General features: G+C 37.9%; 1 protein-coding gene across 6 annotated transcripts in view; it reads right to left on the reverse strand.

The window, feature by feature from the left end:
- dennd1a (DENN domain containing 1A) overlaps positions 1 to 27,885 on the reverse strand; it is a 267,700-nt gene that overhangs the window by 50,326 nt on the left and 189,489 nt on the right. For all 6 annotated transcript variants that reach the window (XM_088940720.1, XM_088940718.1, XM_088940719.1 and 3 more), the window contains 6 exons: positions 20,044 to 20,145; positions 18,762 to 18,849; positions 17,574 to 17,614; positions 16,491 to 16,562; positions 14,033 to 14,089; positions 11,310 to 11,441 (listed from right to left, as the gene is read on the reverse strand). In XM_088940720.1, the coding sequence (XP_088796846.1) occupies positions 11,310 to 11,441; positions 14,033 to 14,089; positions 16,491 to 16,562; positions 17,574 to 17,614; positions 18,762 to 18,849; positions 20,044 to 20,145 (492 nt within the window). The remainder of the gene's footprint in view (positions 1 to 11,309; positions 11,442 to 14,032; positions 14,090 to 16,490; positions 16,563 to 17,573; positions 17,615 to 18,761; positions 18,850 to 20,043; positions 20,146 to 27,885) is intronic.

The raw sequence follows: 27,885 nt of genomic DNA on the forward strand, positions 1-27,885 counted from the left end.
TAAAAACATCCATAGCTGGACATTTCCCGAGCTGGCCAAACCTGAGAATGAAACAACAGAAGGACGCTTTGGTCTCTATGAATTAATCTACTGCTGGAAACTAGATGGAAATTAAGGAATTTAACTGTCGGTTAAACCTTTGTCAGAAGATAGCCTTTTGAGAACCCTGATTGCCTTCACCGGCCCACTGTATTATCCTCATTAGTGTCCGAAACCAGGGAATCTGAACCGCCCTCGTTCCCACTGGGACTAATTAGGATTTTTTTCAATTTGTTCTACAACCTGGTCTTCTTCCCCCCAATACGTGTTTTCATTGCTGATCACATTGACAACAGCTCTTCCCACATCTCGACAGGGATACCTGCAGATCGCCCATCACAAAGACACCGCTCACTGAGTCACCATGTTACACTTCTCCTGGAACCTTTTCTATTTTGTATTTTACTAGTTCACTGTGACTTACAGTCACTTCAGAGGGGAGCAATAGCTGGCCACTTAACTACTGTACTTAGTCTAACATGGTACAGACAATATTTTTACCTGTACGCGCTACAAAATGTCGAATTTCTGCATGCTAAACGTTTGATAAAATTTAAAAAGCTCTCACCAAACCTGTTTTTATCTAGAATTGCTTCGCGAAATGGGTGTTCAACATTTCCTCAGTCTATGATGAGTGTAGGGGAAATAGCCACTACGATGTGTGCGTGTTCTTTTCTCTTCAGGAGAAAAGAGTGTGAAATCAAAGTATAAATTGGCTTATCAATCGGATTTATAACCTGAAGAAAAAATGCAAACTTTCTCAAGAATGGGGTGGCTTCCACAAACCATCTCTAATGTTCACACAGAGTTAAGTGAGCTCAGTGCCATAGACTTCAAGAAGATTTAACTTTTTACCACACCAATTGAAGTAACTATTTAATCTCAGGGTGAACCATCATCACATTCAATTAAACACAGTACACCTCTTCCTAAACAAAGCAGTCATGAGAAGACCTGGACCCTTTTATATTCCTTTAATCATTCTTGTCAAGACACAGTGGAAAGCTCTGGTGCCAATATCATAACACCTTTGTATAGAGTATATATTTTATTTCTGAAATAGGGCATTGAAATTTTCTCATGTAAAAACTATTCTACGTAAGTAAAGCATGGAAGCAATTCTGATGCATTTTACCACATCCTCATGTGAAAACTGGAGGAATAACTGTGAGGAGGAACAATTTATACATGTAATTAAAAATGCAGTCAGCCTCAACAATAGTTTTAGTGATTGTCAAGTGATTTCACATTTTTCAGATGCAGCTGTTTATCTGCATTCTGTACGACTGTTTTGCAGTGCAGCCACTTATCCTTATATAGCTATGGTAATTAAAATGATATCCTGACACAGCTTCTCTGCTGACCTTATGGAAACAATGTGTTTTGCTGCATCAACAAATTAGCTGCAAATCAGATGGTGCTCTGTAAATATGGTCCGCGTAGTGAATATGCTCTTCTCTCTTTTAATGATGAGCTCATTGAACTAACAGTGTTGAGTGAAGAGGGGATCTTACACTTTTGTGTAAGGAAAATAAATAAGAGCAGCACCGGGCTGGAGAGATGACTGTTCATGGGTTTCAGTGTGTGCATATATGATTAACAACACGATTAAAAAAAGGTCTGATATGTGTTCATAAAAAAACTGTAATGAACATTTTTTTCAGATTAAAACCTATATTTACCAAATCTTGTTCTTGAAAAACATACCTCAGCAAATTATAGGTTAATTTAACTCCTCGGTTTCAATTAGGGAAAAAAAGTCTGTGAGCGAAAAAAACCACATTACAAAATCTAGAACCCTTTTAGATCTGGAGGACTATTTCTGATTTTTTAAATTAGGAATATATAGTATACAGTATATAGGAATTGAAGAGGCCTACTTCGATAAACGTTTATCTTTGTGACCCACACCTGAAAATCCAAGTGCAAGCAGTCATCACTGTACTTTTAAGCAACATTTAATTTAGTGCTTCATTTTTTTGTGTTTTCTTCCTTTTTTTATCCCTTGGTTCTTAAAAAAATGATACTTGTTGCCTTCCTCTATTGTTGCTAATAAAATTAAACTGCTAGGACTAATGGAAGTTTGCAGTACTGAAATGTGATGTGCATACTTGTGACTGCTAGTTTTAGAAGTGTAAAGTCTGAATGTAAAATTTCTAACGCTAAAGACACAGTTGATTAAATTCTTCTTTAATTTAAACTTAAATGTACAACGATGTAGAGATATTTTATATGCAAGAACATTCTCCAATCTTCCTGTGACTCTTGCAGGTCCACCCCAGGTGGTACACATGCTTAAAATGGCTGCATTATTCCACCCTTCTTTCTGCTTGTCTACATACACAATAATACACACACATGAAAGGAATTTGTACTGTCATAGAAGGTACACCAGCTTGCAGGTTCATCACTGCAACAATGTCATGATGCAATAAAAGACAAGAAACATTCCTTCCTTGCTCTTTTTTTTCTTGAATATTTCTAGCAGGAAATACCCATAATAGACCACAATGGTCCTTTTGGTCTGGATAAACCTGTACACCAATTCCAGTCCTCACGAAACATAGTCCAATGAGTTTTATAGTTAGCTTACTTCTTGGTTGCTGAGAATAAAAGTTGCATTTTAAAAAGAAAGAGCACACCTCAAACAAAAAATATCATTCTTGATGACTATTGTTCTTTTTATACTTGTTAGGATTAAGAAGTGCACGATACTTTTAAAAGTTAATTTAAAGGAAAGAAGGACTGGGAGAGGGGGGTTGCAAAATCTGTACCATTTTTCCCTCTCAAAATAGAGCACATTTTAAATCCCAAGATCATGTTTCAGTGAAACACGTTATTTTGTGCACCTGTTCAAGTGTCTCCCAAAAGTATTTGAACAGTGCTGTGATCATGATATGAATATTAATGATAAGTAAAACATTTTGTGAATTTTGGGAAATTCCATGCCTACTATTATTTATATTAGAACAAAAACATACTGTCTGATCAACTCGCCGATTTCAAGAGGCTGGGAGTGTTGGGGGATGTTCATTTGCAAGTGTAAAAGTCAGTATTTGGTTGTCTCTCTTTGGGGCAATAATGCACCAGTCAGGTGAATTTTTATTGAGTGCACACCATTTTTTATTGTCAGTGGAAAAATGTAAATTTCCAAAACTATTTCTATGAAGCTGATAGGGAATCATAACCAACTGCCCAGATATGCATTTGCATTTTGCATTTACAGAAATAGGAAAAATGCTAAAGGACAGATTTCAATTTAAGAATTAAAAGCATTCGCATTTATAAGAAATGAAAAAATGTGGGAAAGAGTAAACTGAGTAAGAAAGGTGTTTAACATCACTTTATATTGTAATGACATTTTTAATAAATCTATACACTTCAAGATGAAAATTTCCGAATCAAGTCTGTGATGATACTGCTGCTGTTCCACCCTATTTGGCCTAGGGGCATATTTTAAAAGTTCATTTAAAACAAAAAAAGTTTTAGAACCACAAAAACCACAGCCCAGTGTTTCATAATACACGTCATTAAAATCTTTTAGAATGACCTGAATGTGTGCTGGATATATTACAGCCTTGATCCTGTGTACTCTCAATGTCAATCAAACAGGTCGTGTACACAGCAGCTACAGTAGCAGCTTACAGTACCAAGTGTTGATTTAAGACCACTGACATGTCATGGATATACACTGTCTACACACTGCCATCTGCACTAGCTGGTTAACGGCATTATGTTTTCACCCTCCTGCTGCACAACTGGGAAACCTGTGACATTTATATTCATGGTGACAATCGCGCTTGTAATGATCTGCTGAGGCCACAGTGCTGACTGTAGCAACCTCCAGCCTTCTTCCAGAGACCCAGGCATCTTATTACACACTGCCAGGATCTTAACGAAAACCAGGGCTCCGGGAATCTCCCTTTCAAAACCACAAGGACACAGCCAGCACACACGCCGCACTGCTCAGCGTTTCCTTCGAGAATTCAAATACTGAGGCAAAGATATCTAAGGCATACAGTGAAATTAGCTTTCGAGATTAATGAGGATCTAATTTCTTTTGAGATTATTAGTATTTCTTCCCCCAAAGAAAATGCTTTCAGGGTGGTTTTGTCCCATTTTAGTTGTTTCTTAATATAACTGGTGCTATTGAGGATCTACGAAGAGACAGTTATTTGTTGAGGTACGGAAAAATATTAGAGAACCAATAGAATACAATGGAGATAAATGAAAACTCTGGCCTCCTCTCCCAGTCTTTCCATATATGTTTCCGAAGACGTAGTACTGTCAGAACATGTGCCTGTTTATTAATATTGGGGGCTGCAACCATTTCAGGCCCAAGATCTCAGCTCAAGCAACTCTTTTATAACTTTTGCTCCGTGGCTCATAAAATATCAAATATACATTTACAAATATCGTAATACACACATATGCGGGGTTGATCAAGAAAAACATGAGGAACCTCTGCCATTTTTTCTAGCATGAAAAGCAGTGCTTGCAAATTAAGTTAGGGCCCATCCACTATTCAGCACGAGACTATCTCCTGACTGGAAACACTCACAATCAACCCATCCCCAGGCCCTGAAAGGTAATAACCTATGCGCACGAATCCTCACATTTGCAGGAACCTCCTGAGGGTTTGGTTTGGTGTACAACAATGGCTTTTAAAGTAAATACAGCATGGGAGAGCCACAGTGTAGATCAGAGCCTTCAGGCATCACTACAATCGCAATTTCATGCTTAGATATCTGCTAAAAATAGGTGAACAACAATCAGGGATATCAAAGGTGTGAGCAGAACAGCTGGGTCTCTTCGGAACAGAATATGTATTGTTCTAAGTTACAGTTCAACTTCATTAAAAAGCAGAGGATATACAGTATACTGAGAGCAGCATTAACGAAGCTGTAAAGGGACACAAAACAACCAATGACATTCCCAAAGTGCCCAAATAAACGTCAAACTCTCAGAAACTTAACAGCCGCTGATTACACAACGGTTTTAACCATTAAATGGTTTCAACCACAGAATAACGTTCGGGGGACAGTGGACATCTGTGACTTCCATGTTCACAGATATGAACCATGTCTGGATCCATTTCCGCACCTTACACAATGTTCTTCATTCTTTCATTCCGAGTTCAGTTCATAGCCCAGCGCTGTCTTTACGCTTCTTAAGCCGAGACTCCATTTCTTAAAAATGACATCCTCTTATACTCATTGTTTCACCGCACAAAGCTATATAAAGCAAGTAAGTGAAATCTCTGCAGTTAGTCGCACTCTTAAACCTTGCTCTTACATCGCATGCTCAGCTTTGGAATTTGTTTCAAAGGGAATTCTATATACCGGCGGCCCTTTATTTATTTTTAATGCAAGAATTGTAAAGAATGGCTTCTATACAGGTAACCTTTAAAAAACTTTTAGATACACGCATTAAAGACTTTCTCTATTTCAGAAATAAACTTAAAATGTCTTAACACATAACAGTGTATGTATAGAACTATATTGCACCCCTATTTTAATGACATTAAAAAAACATGCTGAGGCATACATAATGCTGATCCACTGGTTTGACACTGGCAGGAGATCCATTAGTTCCTCAATTGGTAAGTGGCACATTTCCATAAACCGATTCATGTGACATATTAACATGGCCAGACACTGGGCAAGGCATGCTTTTAGTGAAGAAAATGTTTAACAGGGCTCTGCGCTGTAGGCGTATACATTCAGTCGCATTTCTGATCATAAAAAAATCTATGCAACCATTTATTTCCTTTTCAGAGGACATGTGATATCGTTTATTTAAAGCACGAAGCTTAAAATGTGTCATAATAAAATACACGATTAATAATTTGGACTCACATAGATTTTGATATTTCTCTACAGTCTTTGCTGACATTTAATTTCTTTCACCTATTAAAAGTGTTCAGTTGGAGCATTCACGTTTTGAGATACTGAATACTGTAAAAAATGTGTTATTCAACAAAATGGGACATCATGGAAGGGAGTGAAAACTTCTGCAAGGCACTGTCTATTGAATTTTCAGGCATTGCATTTTACCCATTATAGCTTACAACCTAACTTCTATTCTCTATATATCTGTCTTTTTTTCAAGTGATGCCATGCAGAGGGATGCTTAAATCAAGACACAGAGAAGAGAAAGGTACAAGGGCAGAAGAAGTGTCACCCAAATGAACAGGAAGTGCATACTGTATAAAATGTACATCAGAAGATGTGAGCCTTTGCAAGAATTTATTTTTTTGTTAATAAATTGCAGGACTTTCTGTACATGTTTAAAAGGGGAATTTTGAAATACGTTCACAACAGAAAAGAGCTACAGTATGTGATTAAACCAGACATCCACCACTTTGCCATAAACACACGAACCAGAAGTTCTGATAATTTTGTTAATTTAAGACAGGAAAATTAGCAATTCTAACACTTGATTATAAAGCGTATTCTAAAATACACAATATGTCAAGAGTAGGTCATGATAGTTTTGACTGCAGATTTCTTTTAGATGAATGCAAGGTGCCTTCAGTAAACAAAACAATCACTGGGTACTGACTTTGCCATTTGCAACTTGAGAATTTTGTTTTAACCTTGGACAAAGTTAATAAAATATTTTATAAATATATTAACGGAGTAGCAAGAATACAACCTTAGGTAATGATACTGCAGAAACTGCTTCATATTTAGAGTTTATGCTATTTTTAAACGTCTTACTAAGTACAGTACATTTATGGATAGAAAGCAAGGTAAATTAAGGTTTCCCACAGCTGGATCTAGAACATAAAGGTTCTTATAATTCAGTATAGTACCAATTTTTCAAGGCACAGAATTAGTTTTTACTCACAGCTTTTGAGTAGCAGCATTGCAATTGTATTACAGCTGAGTAATTATATTGAATGGAAGTCATATTGGATAAAGGCGGCAGTTAAAAGTTATAATAGTAATAACACACATCATGAAGTGGGTCTAATGCCCTCGCTTGTTCATCATAAAAAGCCAGTTCCTTCAGTAATTAACCTCACAGAGTTGATAATACATCAATGGTACTGATTTTTAGCTGCTTTTGTTTACTTTATCTCAATCTTTGTGTGACATTTGCATAATTTACAGACCACAGGCGGTTTAGTTCTCCTGTAACTGAAGGTCACCGCTGCCATGAGCAGTAAAAGAAAAACAAATAATCCTGCAGAATAACAGGGGTGTCCTTAATTTATGTTGTTCTCAGATTATACAGACACACAACGATAGAAGCTGCCGATATTTCAGAAGAAATCTGCATGACCTGATGCACATGAATTAAACAGTATTTAGACATGCTTTGAAATGATGACAATAGGGATAGTTGTGACTTTAAACAACACCAACTGTAACAGTGCAGATGTCTAAGACGTCTATCGACTTCAGCTGCAGATGTGCATCTCAGAGACAGTTTAAGAGAGAAAATAAGTAGAAGGAATTGCATGAGGTTGTGAGAATCTTCCTAGAATGATTTTGATTAGTCTTTTATTTAAATAGGTAAAGAACACAGAGAATCTTGTCAGAAGATCAGACTAGGGGTTCGACCACTGGAGAGCCTGGGGTAGTTGGCAGTGAAGGGAGTCCTAACGGGTCAGTGCTCACCTGCCAACTCACCTCCTTCCCATACAGTTAGCTGTCCAACAGGTTCATGAGGGGAGAAGCACAGTTCGCCCTCCAATATCGATGTCAGGTTATGAGGAGAGAAGCACAGTTTGCTCTCCCATACCAATGTCAGGTTCACGAGGGGAGAAGCACAGTTCGCTCTCCCATACCGATGTCAGGTCACGAAGGGAGAAGCACAGTTCGCTCTCCAATACCGATGTCAGATTACGAGGGGAGAAGCACAGTTCGCTCTCCCATACCGATGTCAGGTCATGAAGGGAGAAGCACAGTTCGCCCTCCCATACCGATGTCAGGTTACGAGGGAAGAAGCAAAATTCGCTCTCCCATACCGATGTCAGGTTACGAGGGGAGAAGCAAAATTCGCCCTTCCATACCGATGTCAGGTTACGAGGGGAGAAGCAAAATTTGCTCTCCCATAGGGTCAGGAGGGCTTTGCTGGTCTCTGCAGTTTATTCTTCTCCATTTATTTCCTGCTAACAGGGGGGTGCTCTTCCAGAGCCATAAGAATTCAAAAGGCAGTTCTGTCACACCAACAAAACAGGATTTTACTGAAATGGAACAGGATTTATTATCTGACTGCTTTTATAACATGCCTTTTGAAAAGCACACCTGCTCTCTTTAAATTCCGTCTTTAACACTGTCCATTGTTCTTGTGTTTCAGTCACTGTGCAGTTTCTTTGTTGCTCTATTATAAACACAAGCTTTAAAACTGGCACCAAAGCACTGCTGATCTTGATCAGATTTTCTTGCAAATAAGTAGTGTTTACTATTAACGTTAATTAATTTAGTATTAATCATTTTCTGATCTGACTGATCTAAATTACAGTATGTGGTTAGCTCTAGTAAAGTGTTTTTAGAATATCATAGTGCATCTTCAGAAATGGTTGACAGGATAAACTAAAAAATTCACTTCAGTGAGAAATTTCCACCTTCAATGGCCAACTCCTTCTGCATTTTTGAATTCGAAGAATTGCAGATGCTTATATGGAATACCGTGAGTGTGTACCAGCGCTCTTCTGAAGACTGCTATCCCCCTTTTGCAAAATCTAAAAATAAACCCCAATGAATGTATATATTTCTAAAAAGAACGGAGAAAAAGAATGAGAGAGAGAGAGAGAGAGGAAGAAATCTCTTACTCCAACCCATCCCCCTTTCTTGTTAATCTGTCATGTAAACTAGAAATAAAACGACTGCAGGACAGCTCTCCGCTGGCTCACTTACAGTGAGCTGATTAAGAATGTTCAACCAACAGCAAAGTGCGGACCTTTCTGGTGAAAATAAATAGACTGTATGCAAATGTGTTTGTCACTTTGACAGCATGTCTCAATTAAGGTATCTCACAGCCGTTAGCTGGCTTCTCCTGGTGCTGTTATATCTGCAAGCTGACTGCATCACTGATATGCAGGGCTTGACCCTAATACACATGCATGGGTTTCCTAAATAAAAAGGAGAAAAACAAAAAGAGGCTTCACCACACTACACTAGCATAATGCTTGCAGATGTATAAAACAACTGACAAATGATAAAAGAATAGTAAAAAGGCTTCATAATCCATACCAAGATCCTTCTCCGACACCCCACACTTTTCGAATATTAAAAAAGAATTAAAAAACAAAACCCAGACACTAGACAACTGTTATAATATTAATGAATAATAATTAAAAAACAAACAAAAGACAAATCAAGCCTCTGCACTTCCTAGGTGTCACACAACAGGAGAGCTCTCACAGCAGCCAGTTCAATGACCTGCCAGCAAGACTGCGACAAATTAACAGAATAATCTTTACGGTTTTAAAAATCACACAGGACAAGAAAAGCAGAATCATTAGAAAGGAACTGTGCTCTCCACCTTCAGCGGTCTTAAACTATACAACGAAAGAGGCCGTGTTTAGTGAAATTTGGACAAACTGACAAGCTAGATGACAAAGCTGTCTAGGTTCAGCTCATGGATTAATCATGCTACACTTTAGAAGAGGGATATAAAACATTCTGAAATCTTAGCTCTTAATGACTGGATTGGGAGGGGGGCAGTTGTTCCTCCTCTAATTTAAACACAGAATGACTTAAAAGTTATAAAAATGGGCATAATTACTTAGAGTAAAAGGAGTGATTTTTTTCTCTTAAGAGAATTACTAATTAAAATGACTAATTAAGGATGTCTTGGCCCTCAATGACCAAACATACTTTCTGGGAGTGGAGGTAGATGTGCATACGATTTACAGGTGTCCCCGTGATTTTGACAACCAGCTGCATCTGTGTATAAGAACAATCTTTTCAGGTTGGTGACACAAATGCTGTATCTACAACTTCCTAATTTTAGGAACTGATAACCAGAGTTTCAGAGCCCACCCCCTTTAAATGCAAATATAATGTAAGTCTATGCTTTTGTCCTATTGAAAGGTGTGAAGCAAGAACTGAGATCTTTAAGAAGGCAAAATGCAAAAAAAAAGAATTATTTCAGTTTAGCTTCAACTATAATTAATTGTCATTTTCTCTCTTTGGTATATCATACTGTTTACAGTTAAAGCCAGACAGCAGACGCTATGCTGCCACTTGTCAAGGGATTCACTGGCAGTCAGTGAAATAAAGTTTTAACCTCTCAGGAAACCTTTTGGAAAGAAGAGCCTGGATTCTAAAGAAGTGACATAGCATTTCCTATCAATTACCAGTTTCTGTTCCTTAATATGATGATAATATGATAAGCTTCAACGTAAGTAAGTGAAGAGTGAAAACAGTGATGGGATTCTCATATCTTCTCTCTTGGATTACTAAGGCACATTCTTGTTCATGCCTTTCCTTACAGTGCAACAATTCCACCGTTCTCTTCCCTGCTTTACTGCACATGTAACCTGTTTCACCAATTTCAATCCTCTCCACCTTGGCAGGGGGAGCAAGCAGACAAGATGGCAGAACATTTCACTGACGGTTGGAGCACAGTTCTGCTGAACCCGAAGATGATGCACAGGGGTCAAACAGCCCCGTCAGCAGAACTGAGACCCTCCCATGCTGCTGTATCAGCGCACGTTCTATGTAAACAACTTAGCAAAATTCCTTGCAATTGTAAATCATTACGTTCCATCCAGAAAGATCACAAGCAAAGAATACCAACATCATTCCTGACTGAACTATAGCCTGGGTGATGTGCTGCACCCATTTAGCAGTTCAAGTAAGAAATTATTTCACCAAATCATCTGAGGGGAATACTTAGGGAGTCTCACAAGCCTGAATTAGAATCTAGCCAGGATACCCAGGTTTGGTAGGCCTGCTCTTGAGAATCCTTCCACTGGATCATTAATGACTACAAGTAGTCACTGCCTCAGTTTAATGTAATATCTGAATGACCATTCACCATACACTGACTGTCTCCAAAAAATAAAGATTAAAGCCTTTATGCTGACCACAAAACCCACTGGCAAATGTAATCGCTAAGAATAATTTATAGGCTTTCCCCATAAATCACACAATAGCAAAAGTATCTAAGTGGCCCCCAAAACTCACCTTATTCAGGCTATATGGATTCATACTGTACTATACTATTATTATTTCTGAATACTGAGCACAAGGCCCAGAAAGTAGAATGTGCCATCAGAAAAAGTTCCACAGAAATGAAAGACCGCCTACCTGCCCAAAGTGCACTGTGATTGGCCGGCGCTCATCGCGTTGCTTCACTTCCTTCCTGTCTGTCAGCGGGGAAGCCACGCCCCTCTGCTGTGACTCTTCTGCCGCCACCGAGTAGCCATTCTCAGCGATGTCCTGTATGGCAGGAAAAGGTGATTTGCATGGCCAGGACTGTTCTTGATTAAGGGTCAGGGGCAAAGAGGAGGTACTACGGGATAAGGCAGACTTAGAAGATTGACGTTAGGAAAAAATACACAAGGTATTGACAACACAAAGAAAACAAAAAGAGAATCAGCAAGTCAGCAGAAGTATGTTATGCTAGCAAATGTTATTTAAACTTGCTTTGAAATAAAGATTTTATACAAATCAACTGCTGAAACCTAAGGATAATAACAACCATTCAGAATGCATATCTCTAAAGAAATGATTAAAACATAAGAGGAACATTAAAAACACAATATTGAAACACAGAAATCTGCAACAAAGGATTATGGAGGCACCCACTCTGCAGTAAATGCTAATTCCTTACACAGTACATAATGCCAATAAGAAAATGAGGTGATATTACAGAACGTTTTTAACAACACCCTCAAAGCCTTTACACAAATATAAGGTTTATTTGTATTCTATGTAGGCCACTTTATTAAACCAAGAATTCCTAGACTTGTTTACCCATCACATAGCCCAAGATTCGTGCTAATCAGGGGGTGCAGAGCTATTAATTTGTGCCCATAATGCTATTGTATACTCTGGTATATCCACATTAGTGCCTGGGCCTGGCATTCCGTTCAAATAACAAGAATAATGATGATTTCGAAAATTATCGGGAGGCATCAACATTCCCATTTTCTATTTCAGTAGGGTGTCAAAACCAGGTCTAAACTATCTACAAAGGACAGTGGCACCCTAGATGAGCAGGACAGAGGCTGACAGGCAGCCAGAGCAAACTGACAGTGCGGAAGGCAGGTACAGTATAATCACTGACTGTCATGAACACCCCTTGCACAGCGAGTCTGAGCTCCTTCCACCGGGTCATTGATTTAGGCTACCCAGGGCCAAGCGCAATAGAACTACATTATTCTTTATGTCCATGGTGATTAACCTGCTTCATTTGCAGAACCGATTGTATATTTTCCTTATTGATATTTTATTTATTGACTTCTTAATCACACATCTATCTTATGTTTGTATCTCACATACCGATTACACAACTTCTCTTTTTTTTTAAATTGTGACTATTACATAGGCTGCTAACTTGAGTATTTCATTATATGCGTGTTAATTTCTCATTGGTGGGTTTACGTTGTTCTCCCATCTAGGACACAAAAGGAAGCAAGCAAGCAAGCAGATTAGGAATGCTGTGTCAAACAGTGATGGAACAATATAGACCATGACAAGGGATGAAAAAGAGACGGGTATCAGAGACTACAGTTAATGGAGTGAGCAGAAATGGGCATGCTCAAAGTAAGTAGCAGACAGGATCAAGAGTGCTTTGCATGTGTGGCGCATCATGTGTAAGAAAGATCCATTTTTAAACCATGCCAAAGTATCTTTGTTTCATTTTCTGCATGTGCTGGGGGTACTCAGCTCTCCCGTTCACTGTAAACCACCCGTAGCATTGAATAAAATCTAAAACCTATGTTTTTTATTTAGCTGGATCTATGTCAGCAAATGTCTGGTCGGAACCTTTTACCTTACACATTCCATATAAATGCATTAAAAGGAAACCTGTGCAAAATGGAGCTCTCTGAGCTTTCTGAAAATCTCACATGCATTGAGCAGTATTCCAGTATTGAAGATTCTTCTTCCACTGCCTCCAAACATTTAACAGAAGGAAAAAGAAAAATATAAAAACAGTATTTCATCTTCTACACTCCCATCCCTTCAGAAATGAAGTGTACGTTTCAGAAACACTAAACAAAAACCCTCCAAGTTCAAGGTGGTATAATTTAGAAATCGCTAATATTAGATATTGGAATCACACATAGACACATGTCAGCTTTTCAGTTCAGGTCATTAGCATAATAACTGAAAGCTAACTGCGAGTATATTTGAAGTAAAACCAAACAGCATCCAAAGTTTATAGAGTACAGAGAAAGTCCATATTGCTCAAAAGAAAACCGGGGTCTTTATGTGCTTTTGTTCTTTTTGTACAGAGATATTCACCTGTAAATGAATAATATTTGGTAGCTTATCCCACACTGTTACTTCTAAATTCAAGGTACAAATGGTTATGTCAAAAGTGCAATTTAGCAAACTGGATGGATGTGAACCAAGTTTAAAAGGGGGTTTTGTAATTAAATGACAAGGCATGGCATCACGAAATGATGTTAATTGCATGAGGAATGGAGATCCTTAAAAAAAAACTCTTTTCAGTGTGTTTTATTCTGGAGCGCAGGGCATCATGGGAAGTGGCACCAAATGGAAATATGGAGGCTTTGTCCACTTGCACCTTTAGAATAACAGGAGAACTCTCAGGAAATGTGCAGATGGGTTAAAATATGAAGACAAAAATACACAAAGGGAAAATGAACAATACAGCAAATGGCCCCCTGTGTGGTAATATACTTGAGAGAGAAGAAAGTCAAGGCTAGCACATAACACGTTTTGAGTGTGTTGGTAAGAAAGGTTTTGATCTGCTATTGAACATTATATAATGCATTTGAGATCCTCGCATTTAATGCATCCCTGTTTGTAAGAAAGAACAAAGGAGGAGGGAAAAGTACCTTTTGCTTCAATCGATTTTTCACTTCCTTTATTCCCATTCTCGCATGGTCCTTTGCCTGCAAGCAGAAATCAGCTTAATTTTCTCGCCCATCTAAACGAAAGAGTCCAGCAACGCCGCAACACCAGCGCTTTTTACTATATTGAGTACATCCAGTGAAAACTGTCAACCACATAACGACCAGAAACATTCCTTATGCTCCTGTTTTGCCATCGTAAGGGCAGTATAATGACCTCATCAGAAAAGTAAATTGCAGAATTTAATGAACATGCCCAAGAATAGAATAGAACAGAATAGAATAGAATTCTCCATCTCTGCTCCTGGAGTTTTTGTTTTACAGAATTGAGTTTTCTGAAATGTGTTTCATAAGCGGTCTTTTTTGACTGTCTAACATATGATCTGCAATTTATGTTCAGCATACTGAATGCTAACGGTACTACAGAAAATTGCTTAAAAATACCATACATAATCAATCCAGAATACGAATTCAAAAAAATGTGCAAGATTTAAAATTGTAGCCATTTTTCACAAGTACAAGAGTAGACCAAATTAAACTGGTACAATACACTTTTATTCCAATTTTATGTACAATAAATGTGAGTTGCAAGTGCAGTAGTAAAATACAATTTATGCAATAATATACTGTAACATAATTATAACTGTTATAAGGCATTGTGTATATTTACATATGGTTTATATATTTTGAACAATGAATCTTCCTCCTGGTATCTGTATATTTTAGTCATAAGGCACTATGCAGGATTTCCTGGGTAATCATTTCCAATTCTAGAAATGACATTTCATCAAGAACATTATTTGTCAAATTTATCTTAACATTAGACTGCTCCATTCTGGACTTTCCTACATGAAAGATCAATGTTATTTATGACTACAGTAAATGTGATGTACAGTAGTCTGTATGCATCCTGAAAATAGGGACTGCAAAGAAATACTTAAGAGAGGAGGAGGGTCAGCTTGTTTTGGTCATCAAGCAGCTCGATTATCAATAAACCCTGACAAGAGCTTTTTAAAACTCCCAGTGAATCAGCATCATTCAACATGTTCACAACAAAGGATAGATTGGATTGTATTCGGATACAAACGTTTGTAATTTAAAAGTTGTTTGAATTTTTAACTTCCTGGAGGATGTCTAAGTGAACTGCTCATACGAAGCGGCTTGCTTGCATATTATGATTATTAACTTTAACAGTGTACTGCTCAAACTCTATTCATCTTTTAGAGCATGGAATAAAACTTTACCATGCATTTCAGCAGCCTAGAACCTTTCACTTTCCCCAACATAAGGATAACAAAATAGAACTCTGAATTATTGCATATGTTGGCTGAAAAATGCCCTGTTGGAGACATTCATACCAGAGGTATACTGTCCTACAGGTAACAAAAAGAACAACTGATATGAGGTTTTGTTAAATTTAAACCAGCAAGAGAAGTTTTAAAACATTTTGGTCCCAAGTAGAAGTTCTCATTTTTTTTCTCTATACTGAGAGAGTACATTTAAAATTTTAAAAGCTGTACTTGGCTAAGAAAAACTATTTTAATTCATTATTACTCTCATCAAGAGAAGAACCTACCAGTTAGCAGCAAACCTCATAAAGACACTTCTTCACTGTTTTAGCTGTGGAGGCTATTCAGCAGGGAATGCCTTGATGCCATAATTGGATTAATTAATTCTTAGCAGGCAGGAAAGAAATATAGATCTGAATGACCTTTTCATAGGTATAAGCATCTCGTATTCTTACAACTACCAGAAAAGGAGAGTGAAGCCTTTGCTAATGGGTGATTGACAGTATTTCTAATAAGAAAAACTTGGCCAGAACAGACGTATCCCCAGAGCGACTGTGGTACCATTGTAAAAACCCCTGAAAAGACTGAAGCATACGCAGTGAAACCCTGACCAAGGTTTTATTCCACATTCGGGTGGCTGTTGACCACGATGAATAAGAAACATGTTTAGAATGTAACTCGATTAACTTGTAACGTAAATTTATTATATTCTGTAAAGAATTAAAGCACTTATGTTGTGCCATTGCCTACCAATCAGTTTTCTTCAAGGAGAAGCAAAATATTTTCTTTGCACATATTGTTAAATGTGTGGGAGATATGGCAGAGCAGTGTCCTGGAAACCTGGGGCCAAATTCTAGGGTGCTGTCTGTGTGGAGTTTATATGTTCCCCTTGTGTTCACATGGGTTTCCTTGAGGTGCTCCAGTTTCCTCCTGTCGTCCTAGCCAACTGAGAAAACTGACCATGGTGTGAGTATGTGTGTGTGTCTGAGTCTGTCTGCCCTGCGATGGACTGGCGTCCCATCCAGGTTGTGTCCTGCCCTGCATCCACTGCGCGACCCTATACTGGAGAAGCGGAATAGGAAATGAATGGATGTACAGTACAGTATATCGTTAAACGTTTTAATATGTGTAGAAAAAACAAGAAGCATACTTACGAACTTGTAAACGGTTTTCATTGCTGGGTTTGCCTTAGTTTTCACTGTGTTTATTATGGCTCCACTGCCTTTCTGTAAAGAGCAGACAGACCATTCTTTTAACTGCATTCACGTTCATTTAGCAAGCACAGTTTTGTAGCTCAGTGTCTTAAACCATGAAAAGCCTCACCGTTTTCCACTGAGCAGGCACTCATTCATCACTGACGTAGCCAAAACGATGTGTTATTGGCATACCACTCAAAAAGTAAAAAGGATTTCAACAGAATGCTTTTTTTCTCTGTACTGTGGTTATCTAAGCCTAACTTAATTATTATTAAAGCAGAAAATATTATAAAGAATAGCATTTTCAGAAAACTCCACTACCAAGTGTCAACTTGAATTATCAACATGCTTAAGCAGCAGAGGAGTAACATTATCTAGGTGCAGCCATATTGTCAGATCTCTTATGCGATAAAAGAGGTCTGCGTGATTCAATATTTCAGAAAATGCTCATTATGTATTTGCTTCAATTTTATTGTACATACTGATACACTATGGGTTTTTGCTGCTAATGAGAAGTTGCTGTTGACATAATCACATGGCAAACATCTAGAAATTAAAATAAAAACCTTAAACTAATAATAATGACTTTAAATTTACCAGCACTCAAGACAGTCTTGGTTATCTATTATTTCCACAATACACATGTGACTCATTTCTGGAAATAATGTTAACCTGTTCAGTTTTTTTAACAACAACAACAACAACAACAACATCAACAACAACAACAACAACAACAACTACAACAACAACAACAACAACAACAACAATAATAATAATAATAATAATAATAATAATAGACTCCAGACTTTGGATTTCAATAAATATTGTCACTTCTTCGATACAGCCAACACATGATGACATCCACTGAATACACAGGTATATGTCACTATACTGATATACCTATTTAATTAAGACATACAATTCCTTAATTATGAATTTGAAATAAACAGTCAATTTAACTGTAAACAGGGAGTGACAATCAGAAATGTGTGTGTGGGGGGGGGGCTGTAATCGCAGGTTTATAAAAGATATCTCACTGACCTTTACTGTTGAAAGCCATTGGTGGTATGTTTTATCACTGCCTGTGGGTTAAAAAGGAGGGAAAGATGTTATGGATTAATTTAGATAAGAATGGTTTCCCTTTGTAAAGAATCTCGAGCACTGTTTAGTTTAATTGCTCTTATCTTCTTTCCTCAAAAACAGAATAACTGCTACACAGTCTTCTGAAAAGGTGGGTGGCTGTTTAACTTCATATTTTTATTTCATTTTTAACAAGATTTAATCTGACATCACATAAAATGGAAAGGCCTCCATTAAAAACTTGTTAACTGCACGACGAGACCTCCTGTCTAACCCTTTATTTTCAAGCCACACGTTGTATTCAGTTTCAATCACTTATAATGAGAGAGTATTTTACAAACTAATTAGATAGCTACTGTTTTCAAATTCAGATTTCAAATTCTCTTTTTAGATTAGAAATACAACTCTGCAAAGTGTCAAATTTTTAACTTGATAGGGACCATACCATCAATTTGCAATAAACTAAAGTCAGCAAAATGACTATGCAAATAAAGGGCACATAAATAATTAATGGTACATAATAATGATATAAGTGTGACCCGTGTGCCACAATAAAGGTCTGAAAAATATATATAACCTAAGATGATGTAAGTAAGGGACTCAGTCTAATTAATTCTTTCAATTTCACATTCTGGCTATTTCTATTACAGTATGCAGCAGAAGCAACATGGTTTCATAAACTTGCAATTACAGAAAAATAAGTAGAAAATCCGTAATAAAACACTGAAAAATTATTTTCAGTGAACAGTGAATATATCACTGTAGTTCATATTACAGATATCAGTGTTATAATAGGACAATTCTACAGTTTCTGTCCAGATGCAAGTTATATTACAGTTTAGAAAGCAGAAGAATCAAGCAAACCATATAGTAACCTTTGTCCTTAGGATGTGGATGTACACTAAGACTATATTTTTTTAAATATTGCAAAACCCATACCTACATGTTTCTTTTGAAAAGGTTTTATTCTATGCATTAATAAAATTCAAATAATCTTAAAAAATGCAGTTTGCAATATTGTTCTTCATAACTACAACTTAATATTTGTACTGCTGTTCGCTAATTGCAATATTATTCACATTGTAATTCACATTCACAATTCCAAGTTGAACATATCTTCCGATGGAGAAGAATAAAAACTCTTCCTACCAGCATATTCTCCCATATTAATCTCCTCTTCAAAGATGTCACTGAATCCCTTTCCAGAATTAAGCAGCTCTAGCCGTCCATCAATAAACTTGGAGGAAAAACAAATGTAAGAATGTAATTAGTACAACCAGCACATCGCCGGCAATAACTAAGCAGGGAATTCAGACAAAATGAGCATTAAAGAATAATCAAAATTCTTTATAATAATGATGTTCATAATGACTTCACCTATGTTGTTTTACGCGATTGGACTTGATTGCAAAAAATCCAGAGGAACAATATATCCACACAGTAAATAAAGACAGTAAATATCTCTGTTTTATGTTAAAATGGTACCTCATTTAGAATATTGTGCTCAATTTTGGTTAACCCGATAACAATTAAATATAGATAAACTGGGGAAATGTGAGAGAAATGAGACTAGATACATTCCTGGGATGAAAAGAATGTCCTAAGTTAAATGACAGACAAAAATAACTGAATATTTTTTTTTTAAACTTGAACAGAAAAGAGTATGAGGGGAATGTGTCTGAGGTATTTAACATCCTGAAAGGGCTTGGCAACACCAAAGCCAGAGGAGTCACGTTTTTCCCACATGGTGTGGGAATCTGAAACAAGCTACAGGTCTGATTTCCAGGATACTTCTGGCACGTACAGGAATCAGGTGTTTAAAGACACTAGCCAAAAATGTTTAATGCAACCTAGAAACCAGGTTCTTTGACTGTACCGCTCTCTGATACAGAATCGTTTGCTTCTGTTTTTTACACAAAGGCACATGAGCTAGATGAGACAAACAGGCTCCTATCCTCTCCTAAGTTCCTTACATTCTTTAGTAGCTGCATAACACAATTTGCAGAAATGCCTTAATTTCCTCTCACAAATAGAGCCTGTAGAGTCTTACCAGAGGTGTTCTCAATATAGAGATAAGTAACTAAGAACCTGTTACTGTACTGTGAATTTTCACTCAAGGTGCATACCAAAGGATTCATCAGTGTTTTGACATTAGCACCACTCTCAGGGTTTTAGCTCTGGAGAGTCTGTATGCTTAGCATCTTTTCTGTTGAGACTTGATCCAGATTTCTAGACAAACGTACGCAGCGATCAAACACAGCATGTGCGATTATGTGATACCTGAATCTTTCTCGTCAACTACGCAAAACCCCCCAACTAATTTCTTCTCGGATCTTTAATTTAGATCTTGCAGAGTTAATGAAATGTTACGCAGATTTCCGCAGAGAACGCAGCAGATTTAATGAAAAGTTAGCGTTGTGTGGACGTTCACCTGTTTGAACAGCTGGAGCTGAATGGCGTTCTGAAGAAACTGCCGCATGGCACTCGAACGGTGAGACACAAAAGCATCCTCATCGAATGTTATTGGTTCTTCCTTGAAGGAGAAATAAAAACACACCAGGAAAATTGGAATTTTTCTATACTTGTAAGAAGAACTTTTTTGTAGAAGTTATTATTAAAATTCAGATTCACATATGCAATTGAGATATTGCTTAAAAAAATGACCAGAAACACCACAGCACAAAGTTCCTCAATCCTGGTCCTGGAGGGTAGGTGTCTCTGCGGGTTTGCTAGGTCTCTTTGAAACTTCAACCCTTGAAGAGCTGGAAAAAGTGGTTAAAATGGTCCAATTAAACCAAAAGTGTGTCTGTTCAGGGCGTCATGAGCCCAGTTGGACTGAAAACCTATAGAGACGTGTGGAAGTGCCTGCCCTCCAGGCAAGAGATAAGATAAGACCACTTTATTGGCCAAATACAATTTCTTGTATTAGGAATTTGTCTTTTCCCATACCCCAGCTTGCTCTCCATGAGACACACAGACAGGGAGAGAAGCTGGGGGTCAGACCGCAGGGTCAGACATTGATATGGCACCCCTGGAGCAGCTGGGGTTAAGGGCCTTGCTCAGGGGCCCAACGGAGTAGGATTCCTCTGCCGGCCGCGGGATACGAACGGGCAACCTCCCAGCCACAGAGGCACCGCACCGCCCCTATTTTTAAAGATAAGATTATGGGACTGTACCTGGGCTCCAGCAGACTTAATTTATTAAAATGAAGGAGCAGAGGAGCTTGGACTCCTGTTAGAACGATTTCTGCCTGTCGCTGTTGAGAGACGGGTGATGCAGAATGTACGGTTTTTAGAGGTGGCCTGACACTTAGGACACAGTTGGAGGATATGAGGAGGGGACAGGAAGTTGCCTGGAACATGCTGCCTCGGCAGCCAAATTCTGGGAAGGAACCTATTCTTTCCTGCTGTGTCCAATCACAAGGCAGAGGCTTGATGTTGGAAATAAAAGAGCAAATTCCAGCTCCTCGTTCGTCTTGCAAGAGCTACACTACACTGCAGATAATAATTGCCATAGCAAATACACTTCATGGTTAGGTTCTCAGATTTCGGATTGTACTGTTAAAATATTATAAAACAAGGGTAATTGCCCTGACTAAGCAATCACGTTTTTCTTAATTAAATCAGAGATACCTCCTAATGACAGAGTTCATCATTTTATGTCTACAGTAAAACACATTAGAAATATAACTGGAATTTCACTCCTAATTGTTAATTATGCAATGCTAACTGGTTCACTTGCGTTAGGATGATATAAAGGAAGCATGTGATAGCCCGTAGAAAATGAGATCCTTTTCTGTGCTTCACTTTACCTCCGGAGCATGAAGTGACAGAATGCAAGACAACTGAAGTGACGTAGGAATGCTTGTGAGCTTGTATTTACAAAGATGACGTGTCACGCATCAGAGGGTCAATTTGGAGCACATCGGGTCATCTGTATGACTGGTCATTCAGGAACAGAAATCGATCTAACAATTTCTCCCATGGGAAAATGTTTATAGACTGTTTTGTGAAAACGAAGTGGGGAAATATTAAAATAATTCAGTTTTTTGACTGATTTAATATGGAATGACACAACCATATAAATTGTCACTGATAAAGCATTGTGCACCGCTTCAGAGAATTTTAAATAATTGTGGATGCTCCATCTTTCACAGAGCGCCACTCTTAAGTCCCTCAGACAAGTGGTAAAAGCTGATTTTCACCAACTGCGGAGCTTGCACACTTATAGCCTGAAGGCGTGTTATAGAACCCCTTGATGCAACAACCTTGTGACAATAAGACAGAGGCTTTCACACCCAGTCAGGCAGGGAGCCAAGCTGGAAACAGACCTCGGCTTGCAAGAGCAAGTGTGATGAAGAGCATTTTTCACAATAATGCATCGCTGCAATATTACAAGATTGCTATTTTAGCAATGGCAGGAGCGCTAAGAGAAGAAAGAAATATTTCGATCAGCCTGTATATACTGTATATTTTCAAACAAATAATTGCATTCAACATGGCAGTTACACAGAAAGCTCCATCAGTGGACTGCAGACAAAAGCATCAACGCTCAAAACCTTAAATCGCTAAATATCTCGACTCTTGCAAGAAAGAACGCATGACCAATAAATGCAGGAAAGGTATCATGGGTATTTACAATTTAGAAAACAAGACTTATTACAGTTATTAAATCTGTGAAAGACACCACTTTTGATTAGTGTTACCAATATTTATTTTTGCATGATTTTGACACATACTGCATGTGCACTGTCAAAAATAAACCTGAAAAATCATAATCCTAGCAAACCAGCATGAAACCCTCATACCTTCTTATCAAAATGTCCCTTGTTAGCAATCATAGATGCAAACAACCTAGGTATTTTGTCACACAAGTTTAGCTAGTATATCAACTCATCCATCTATCATTTCCCAGAACACATCTGCACTGCTTTTCACTTTCCTGTGAAACTGATTTGCTAGAAAATATGATTAAAAGAGATTAGGAGTGGATTTAATTCATTGGTGAGTCTGAGAAATATTTACCTTTGAATTTAAGCAGATAAGCTGTGTTCTGTTTTCATTTGGTCTAAATTCTCCCTCCAAATCTGTCAAACTAAGCTTATTTAAAAATAGCCTTATCTATCACGTTTTACATACAATTACAAAAACTATCTGATTTGTTTCCAAAGAATAAAACTGGGCAGATCCATGTCTCCATGTCAACGTATATTTCATCAAGCAGAAAAGTGTCAAAACATTCCAGTTTTCATACAGTCCCCACCCAACTCCAACACAGCTTTACTGTCAGACTGTTCTTATTCATGCTGGATAGTCTAAACCAGGTACAAGCAAGAGCTACAGAGTCTTATCTTGATTACTCAATTAAACTGATTATTTGAATTACAAATCATTGCTGAATTCCAACTGAATTACAATGAGTCAACTTTTTCCTTAGTTCTTCAATTGCTGTTAAATGAGAAACGTGCAGGACAGTACAGGGGTGGAAGACCTTTAAGGAAAGTCACCATGTTACCATATACAGTAAGTGGTGTTGTTGGAAATGGTAAGTTGCACTCTTCCCTCTGGACGTGAATACTCAAACCTACAGTATGCCCTAGTATGGAGCCTGAGGTCAACGGTATTAAACTCAAGTGCTGACCACTGGATATGTAAAGATACTTTGGCACTGTTCATAATAGTAGGCGTGTTAGTCCTGATGTCCTAGCCAAACACAGCTCTGAGATTGCACAACATGGTCTCCCTAATTTTTTCCTTTAATTCCACTGTGAAGTAACGTCTTACTTCTCTGCCTGATCTTCTGTCTTACAGGGCTGTTATCCAGGTGGGTGCCCCACTCCAATGATGGATACAGTGGGCCTCCTTCTATATGTGAAGCACTTGATCATTTGGGATGAAAAGTTCTGTATACAATACGTGCCAGGAATTATTAAATAATAACGGTGCTCCCAAATACGAATGCTGCAATTAAAATTCCACAGCTTGTCAGCAAACAATAGCTATTTATAGCACAAATATGAACCCATGATCATCAGCTGCACAAGTCCTTATCTCACTCATGTAACCGCTATGAAAAAATAAAATCTGATCCCAGGCTCTGTGCCAAAAAAGTGTTTATTCCATGTTTAATCATATTAAGAAACGAAGTGCTACGCACAGAGTGAAAACCAAATAATAAGAGGTTTTTTAATCTTTTCTTGACCCTAATTTTAACAAGCAAAATTGTTTCGTTTCTTGAATGCCCCTTTTTATATGAAAATTTTTAAATTTTTCTTAATGAATTTTTCAGCATTTGGACGTGATCAAAGTGAAGGGTTAAAATGAGCAGAGAGAACAGTTCCGTCACCGGCCAGCCAGCGTCCGTTACCCAGACAGAAGAAAATAAAAAACAATCACAGTACAAACTTTACAAGCACTGCGAACACCAGGCCACCTAATTGGAGCACGTGAGCCTCTGCATCTGGCTGGCAGAGCTGCTGCGGCCTGGGTGAGTCGTCGTGGTGACGGTCACGTGACCGGCTCCGAGCTGGAACTCTGGGGCTTGAATCCAGATGCACTCCTAACACGCTCTGACAGTGAGCAGATGGGCAGCCATTCACAGGGCCAGAAACTGCCAACTCTGCTCCCCTCCAGGCCATCTAACACAAAATCATTATTTTCATTATACCACCCCCCCCCCCCCATCCACTGAGAGCTGCACTAGGTGTCCAGCAGTATGTGACAAAAAAGTTCCTTATTACATGTTATTTGTCTAGTAATTCCCTTGGACTTCAAAGAGCAGAGTTTAGGTGAGCTGCTTTCTCTGACTAATTTGCCTGTTGCTGTTCTATGACTCCAAGTTGAAATGACCTTTTTTCCCCTATGGAAACACGGTTCAGTCTCCACCCCTCTAACCGGCACTCACAACAAATACAGGCAGGAGAGAAACGGTAACTGTCGCTTGATTGAATACGTCCAAGACATTACTCCGATCCCCATGCAATTGCTGTTCTCAATCGGTCTCAAACATGAAAAAACACGTTGAAATTTTAAAATGTGTTGATTCACCAATAAAATTCATTATAATGTTGGCAATGTACAGTACGTGGAGGCTGAAAAAAAATCTTCATCTTCAAAATAACGGCAACTGCTTTTGAAATGGAACTGTGTAGCTGTTTATTGTTGCTTGAGAATCACTGTTTTGCACCAAGAAATACGTGTTTGTATAAACACTAATTCTAATAACTAATGAAGTAATGATCACCAGAGGTGGAGAGTACAACCAAAGCAATAAATAAAATTTAAATTCTGTACCATCAGGCTGTCATATATTTTATAGCTACTTTTACTGTACCATAGCCTTTCAAAACAATTTCTGCACAAATAATTCTGTCTTCATATGAATCCCCTCACCCTTTTCCCTTTGGAAAACATCTGGAAAATGGAAATAAAAATCAGACCAATTGACAGTCATACATGCAAATTGCTAGGCATGTTCTTCTTCATTCTTATTTATCTGATTTGTACAGATTCCGAATCCCTTCGGTATCACAGGGAAATGTTTTCCAAATAACCCAGTGTTGCTTTTCACTGTACACAGTTGCTGACATATTACCATTTATGATACACAGCATACAACAGGCTGATTATGATGCATACTCAGTTCTATATTAGTAATTCAGCCCTGGGTCTCTATTAAGCTGAGTCTGCTAATTGTGACAAACGATGTGAGGGGATTTTTTTCATGCTGTTGCTTACTAAAGGCTTAGCTGAGGCAGCTAAACTCATTTCACTATCCAAGACCCTGTTCTCAGGAGATGCAAGGTTTAAACAAAAAAACGCGCACTAGCTCAATTCATATTACGATCACCAATGATATGAATTTTGTTGAGTGAAAACTCACTGTCTTCAAATGAATGATTGACACACTCAGATAAATCCGCTGATTTCGTCTGGCAATACAGGATCAGTGACAGCAAATGACCTGATCTCAGCTACCCAGGGATCATGTGTTAAGGAAACAAGCTTTTTATCGATATGTTAAGGAATAAAGTAGAGGATGCAGCCACTTGGATTTAATGCACTGTTTGAGACCACCTTAGAATGTGAAACGACTCAAAAGCGAAGGTGGAAAAAACAAATACTGAATTAAAAAAGAAAACAAGCTTGAACTCAGAAGAGCAACATCTCTATCACTGGAAAAGCGCGGCTCTGGTAACCTTGTAAACAAGGTGGATTTTCAGGCTATGCGAGCCTTAGCCGAGTGAGTCACGGTGCTTTGCAGGTGCTAGCATTAATTAAAGACATGAGCAGCACTACCTGCATGAGGTATTTTTACCTCCAGTCCCAGGGAGGAAGCCCTCTCTATGGAGATCAGGAGAACTCATTAATGAGGCTAATTAGGTGTAAAGGGGGTTGAGGCTGGCATCAGCTGCAGCTTATCGAAGCTAATGATTAAGCTGTGTAATCTCTACCACAGAACAACAGCTGACCAGACTCATGGGTAACCAATACTCCACTGCAATGACTCCGACACCTGAGCACCTGACCACGGAGCAGTTTGAGAAACACAAAGACGCCCTTAACCCTGCTGGTGCCACAGAAGCCGACTTCCATACTCTGAGAGCTGCAGGGTGCAGTCGATACACACACTTCACACTTTCGCAGAAGCGGGTACCAAGCTCCTCAGGGCTGATGGGGTGTACGCCAGCAGGCGGCAAGGGAAAGGCCGCAGTTCAGCACGGATTACCTTCTAACACATTCATCAGTACATACTTCATAAAGAAGCAGACTCTCGCTTTGCAATAATATCATCTGTTCTGAACTTCTAAAATAATACATACTGGGGGGGCCACAGTGTAGCATTAGTCAATAAAGAGCAGTACTTAGATGAGCTGTAGTCATAGCAGCCACAGGCTATTCTGCATCTAGAAGAATACATATCGGAAATCACTATTTAACATTTTAGCCTTGCTTTGCTACGGGAAGTTCTCGGGTGACTTAAGAAAGCAGATCATATTCAAATACATAGGCACGATTTATAAATGTTATTTTATTTGTCTCCTAGAAAATCTTATTTCAATTCTATATCACTTTGGCAAAAAGATTTTAATTACTTTAAGACGTTTATCTATTACAAAATAAGAAGCTGATCAAGAAAGATCAAACCTGCACATACTGTATGTCTAATACAGCCATATACTCATATTCAGTCTCACCTAGGGAATGGAGGAAGATGGTTAATTCTCATTAACATGAAAGCCATCTAAGGAACATGTTCTAGATTGGATACAACGTTTAATTTCCTCACTCATAATCACATACAGGTTTAAACTTGCTGTTCCTCTCCTTTGCTGTGCCCTGTCTAGTTGTATTAGCCTGTATATGATTGAATCTTTGGCTAAAGCACCCCATGTTTTAAGCACAGACCTACTGTATACAGAGCATCACAAACACACATGCTATATACCTCCTGTGTGAAGTGAAATTATCATCACTGCACAACAGAAAACTGAATAAGGATATAATTTGCTGTGAACAGACAGGAGAAAAAATAATTGCTTAAGTTTCTGTGTGCACTTTGGTAAATTACAGAAATAAAAAATGAATTTAAAATATTTTTCAATTCAAATACAAGTAATATCATGCATCAGTAGTTTATATTCTGATGTTTTACAAACTTCAAGTTGGTCCGTGTTCTGGAACACTTTCTGGTTACATAATTTCCTCAATCCATTGATCATGATTGACTGGAATAATCTCTCCTGACCTGGCTAAGAAGAAATGTCTACGTTATGGTTGTGAAAAGCGAAAGTCTGATTCGCACATGTACCTATGACACTATTTAAACCAAAATGATATTAAAATATTAATTAATGATCCTCAAACTATATCACTATATGTTTATATCTAATCATTTATAAAGGTTTGACCTATACTATCCAGCACTAGCACAAGAATATTTGTTTTTTAGAATTTGCGTTAAGAAACTGAAGGAAATCACTGTTGCCATTATTTACTGGAATTTGTTCTTGCCAATTATAAATCTAGAAATTTTACATTCATCTACATAATTATATACAAAAATATGGTTTACTATCACCTGAATAGCTACATTCATGAATTATATTTAAAAAAACAAAAACAAAGAAGAGAGCATATTCATAAACCCCAAAAGGAAAGTAAATGTAGAGGTTATTATACATTAAAAATAAACATTTGTATTAGTTTGATCTCTAGATGGCAGTATACATTCATTAAACCAATACTAAGATAAGACTTTAATGTTAGCTTTG

Source organism: Atractosteus spatula, chromosome 23 (assembly GCF_055471065.1).
Source record: "Atractosteus spatula isolate fAtrSpa1 chromosome 23, fAtrSpa1.hap1, whole genome shotgun sequence".
NCBI classification, from domain to species: Eukaryota; Metazoa; Chordata; class Actinopteri; order Semionotiformes; family Lepisosteidae; genus Atractosteus; species Atractosteus spatula.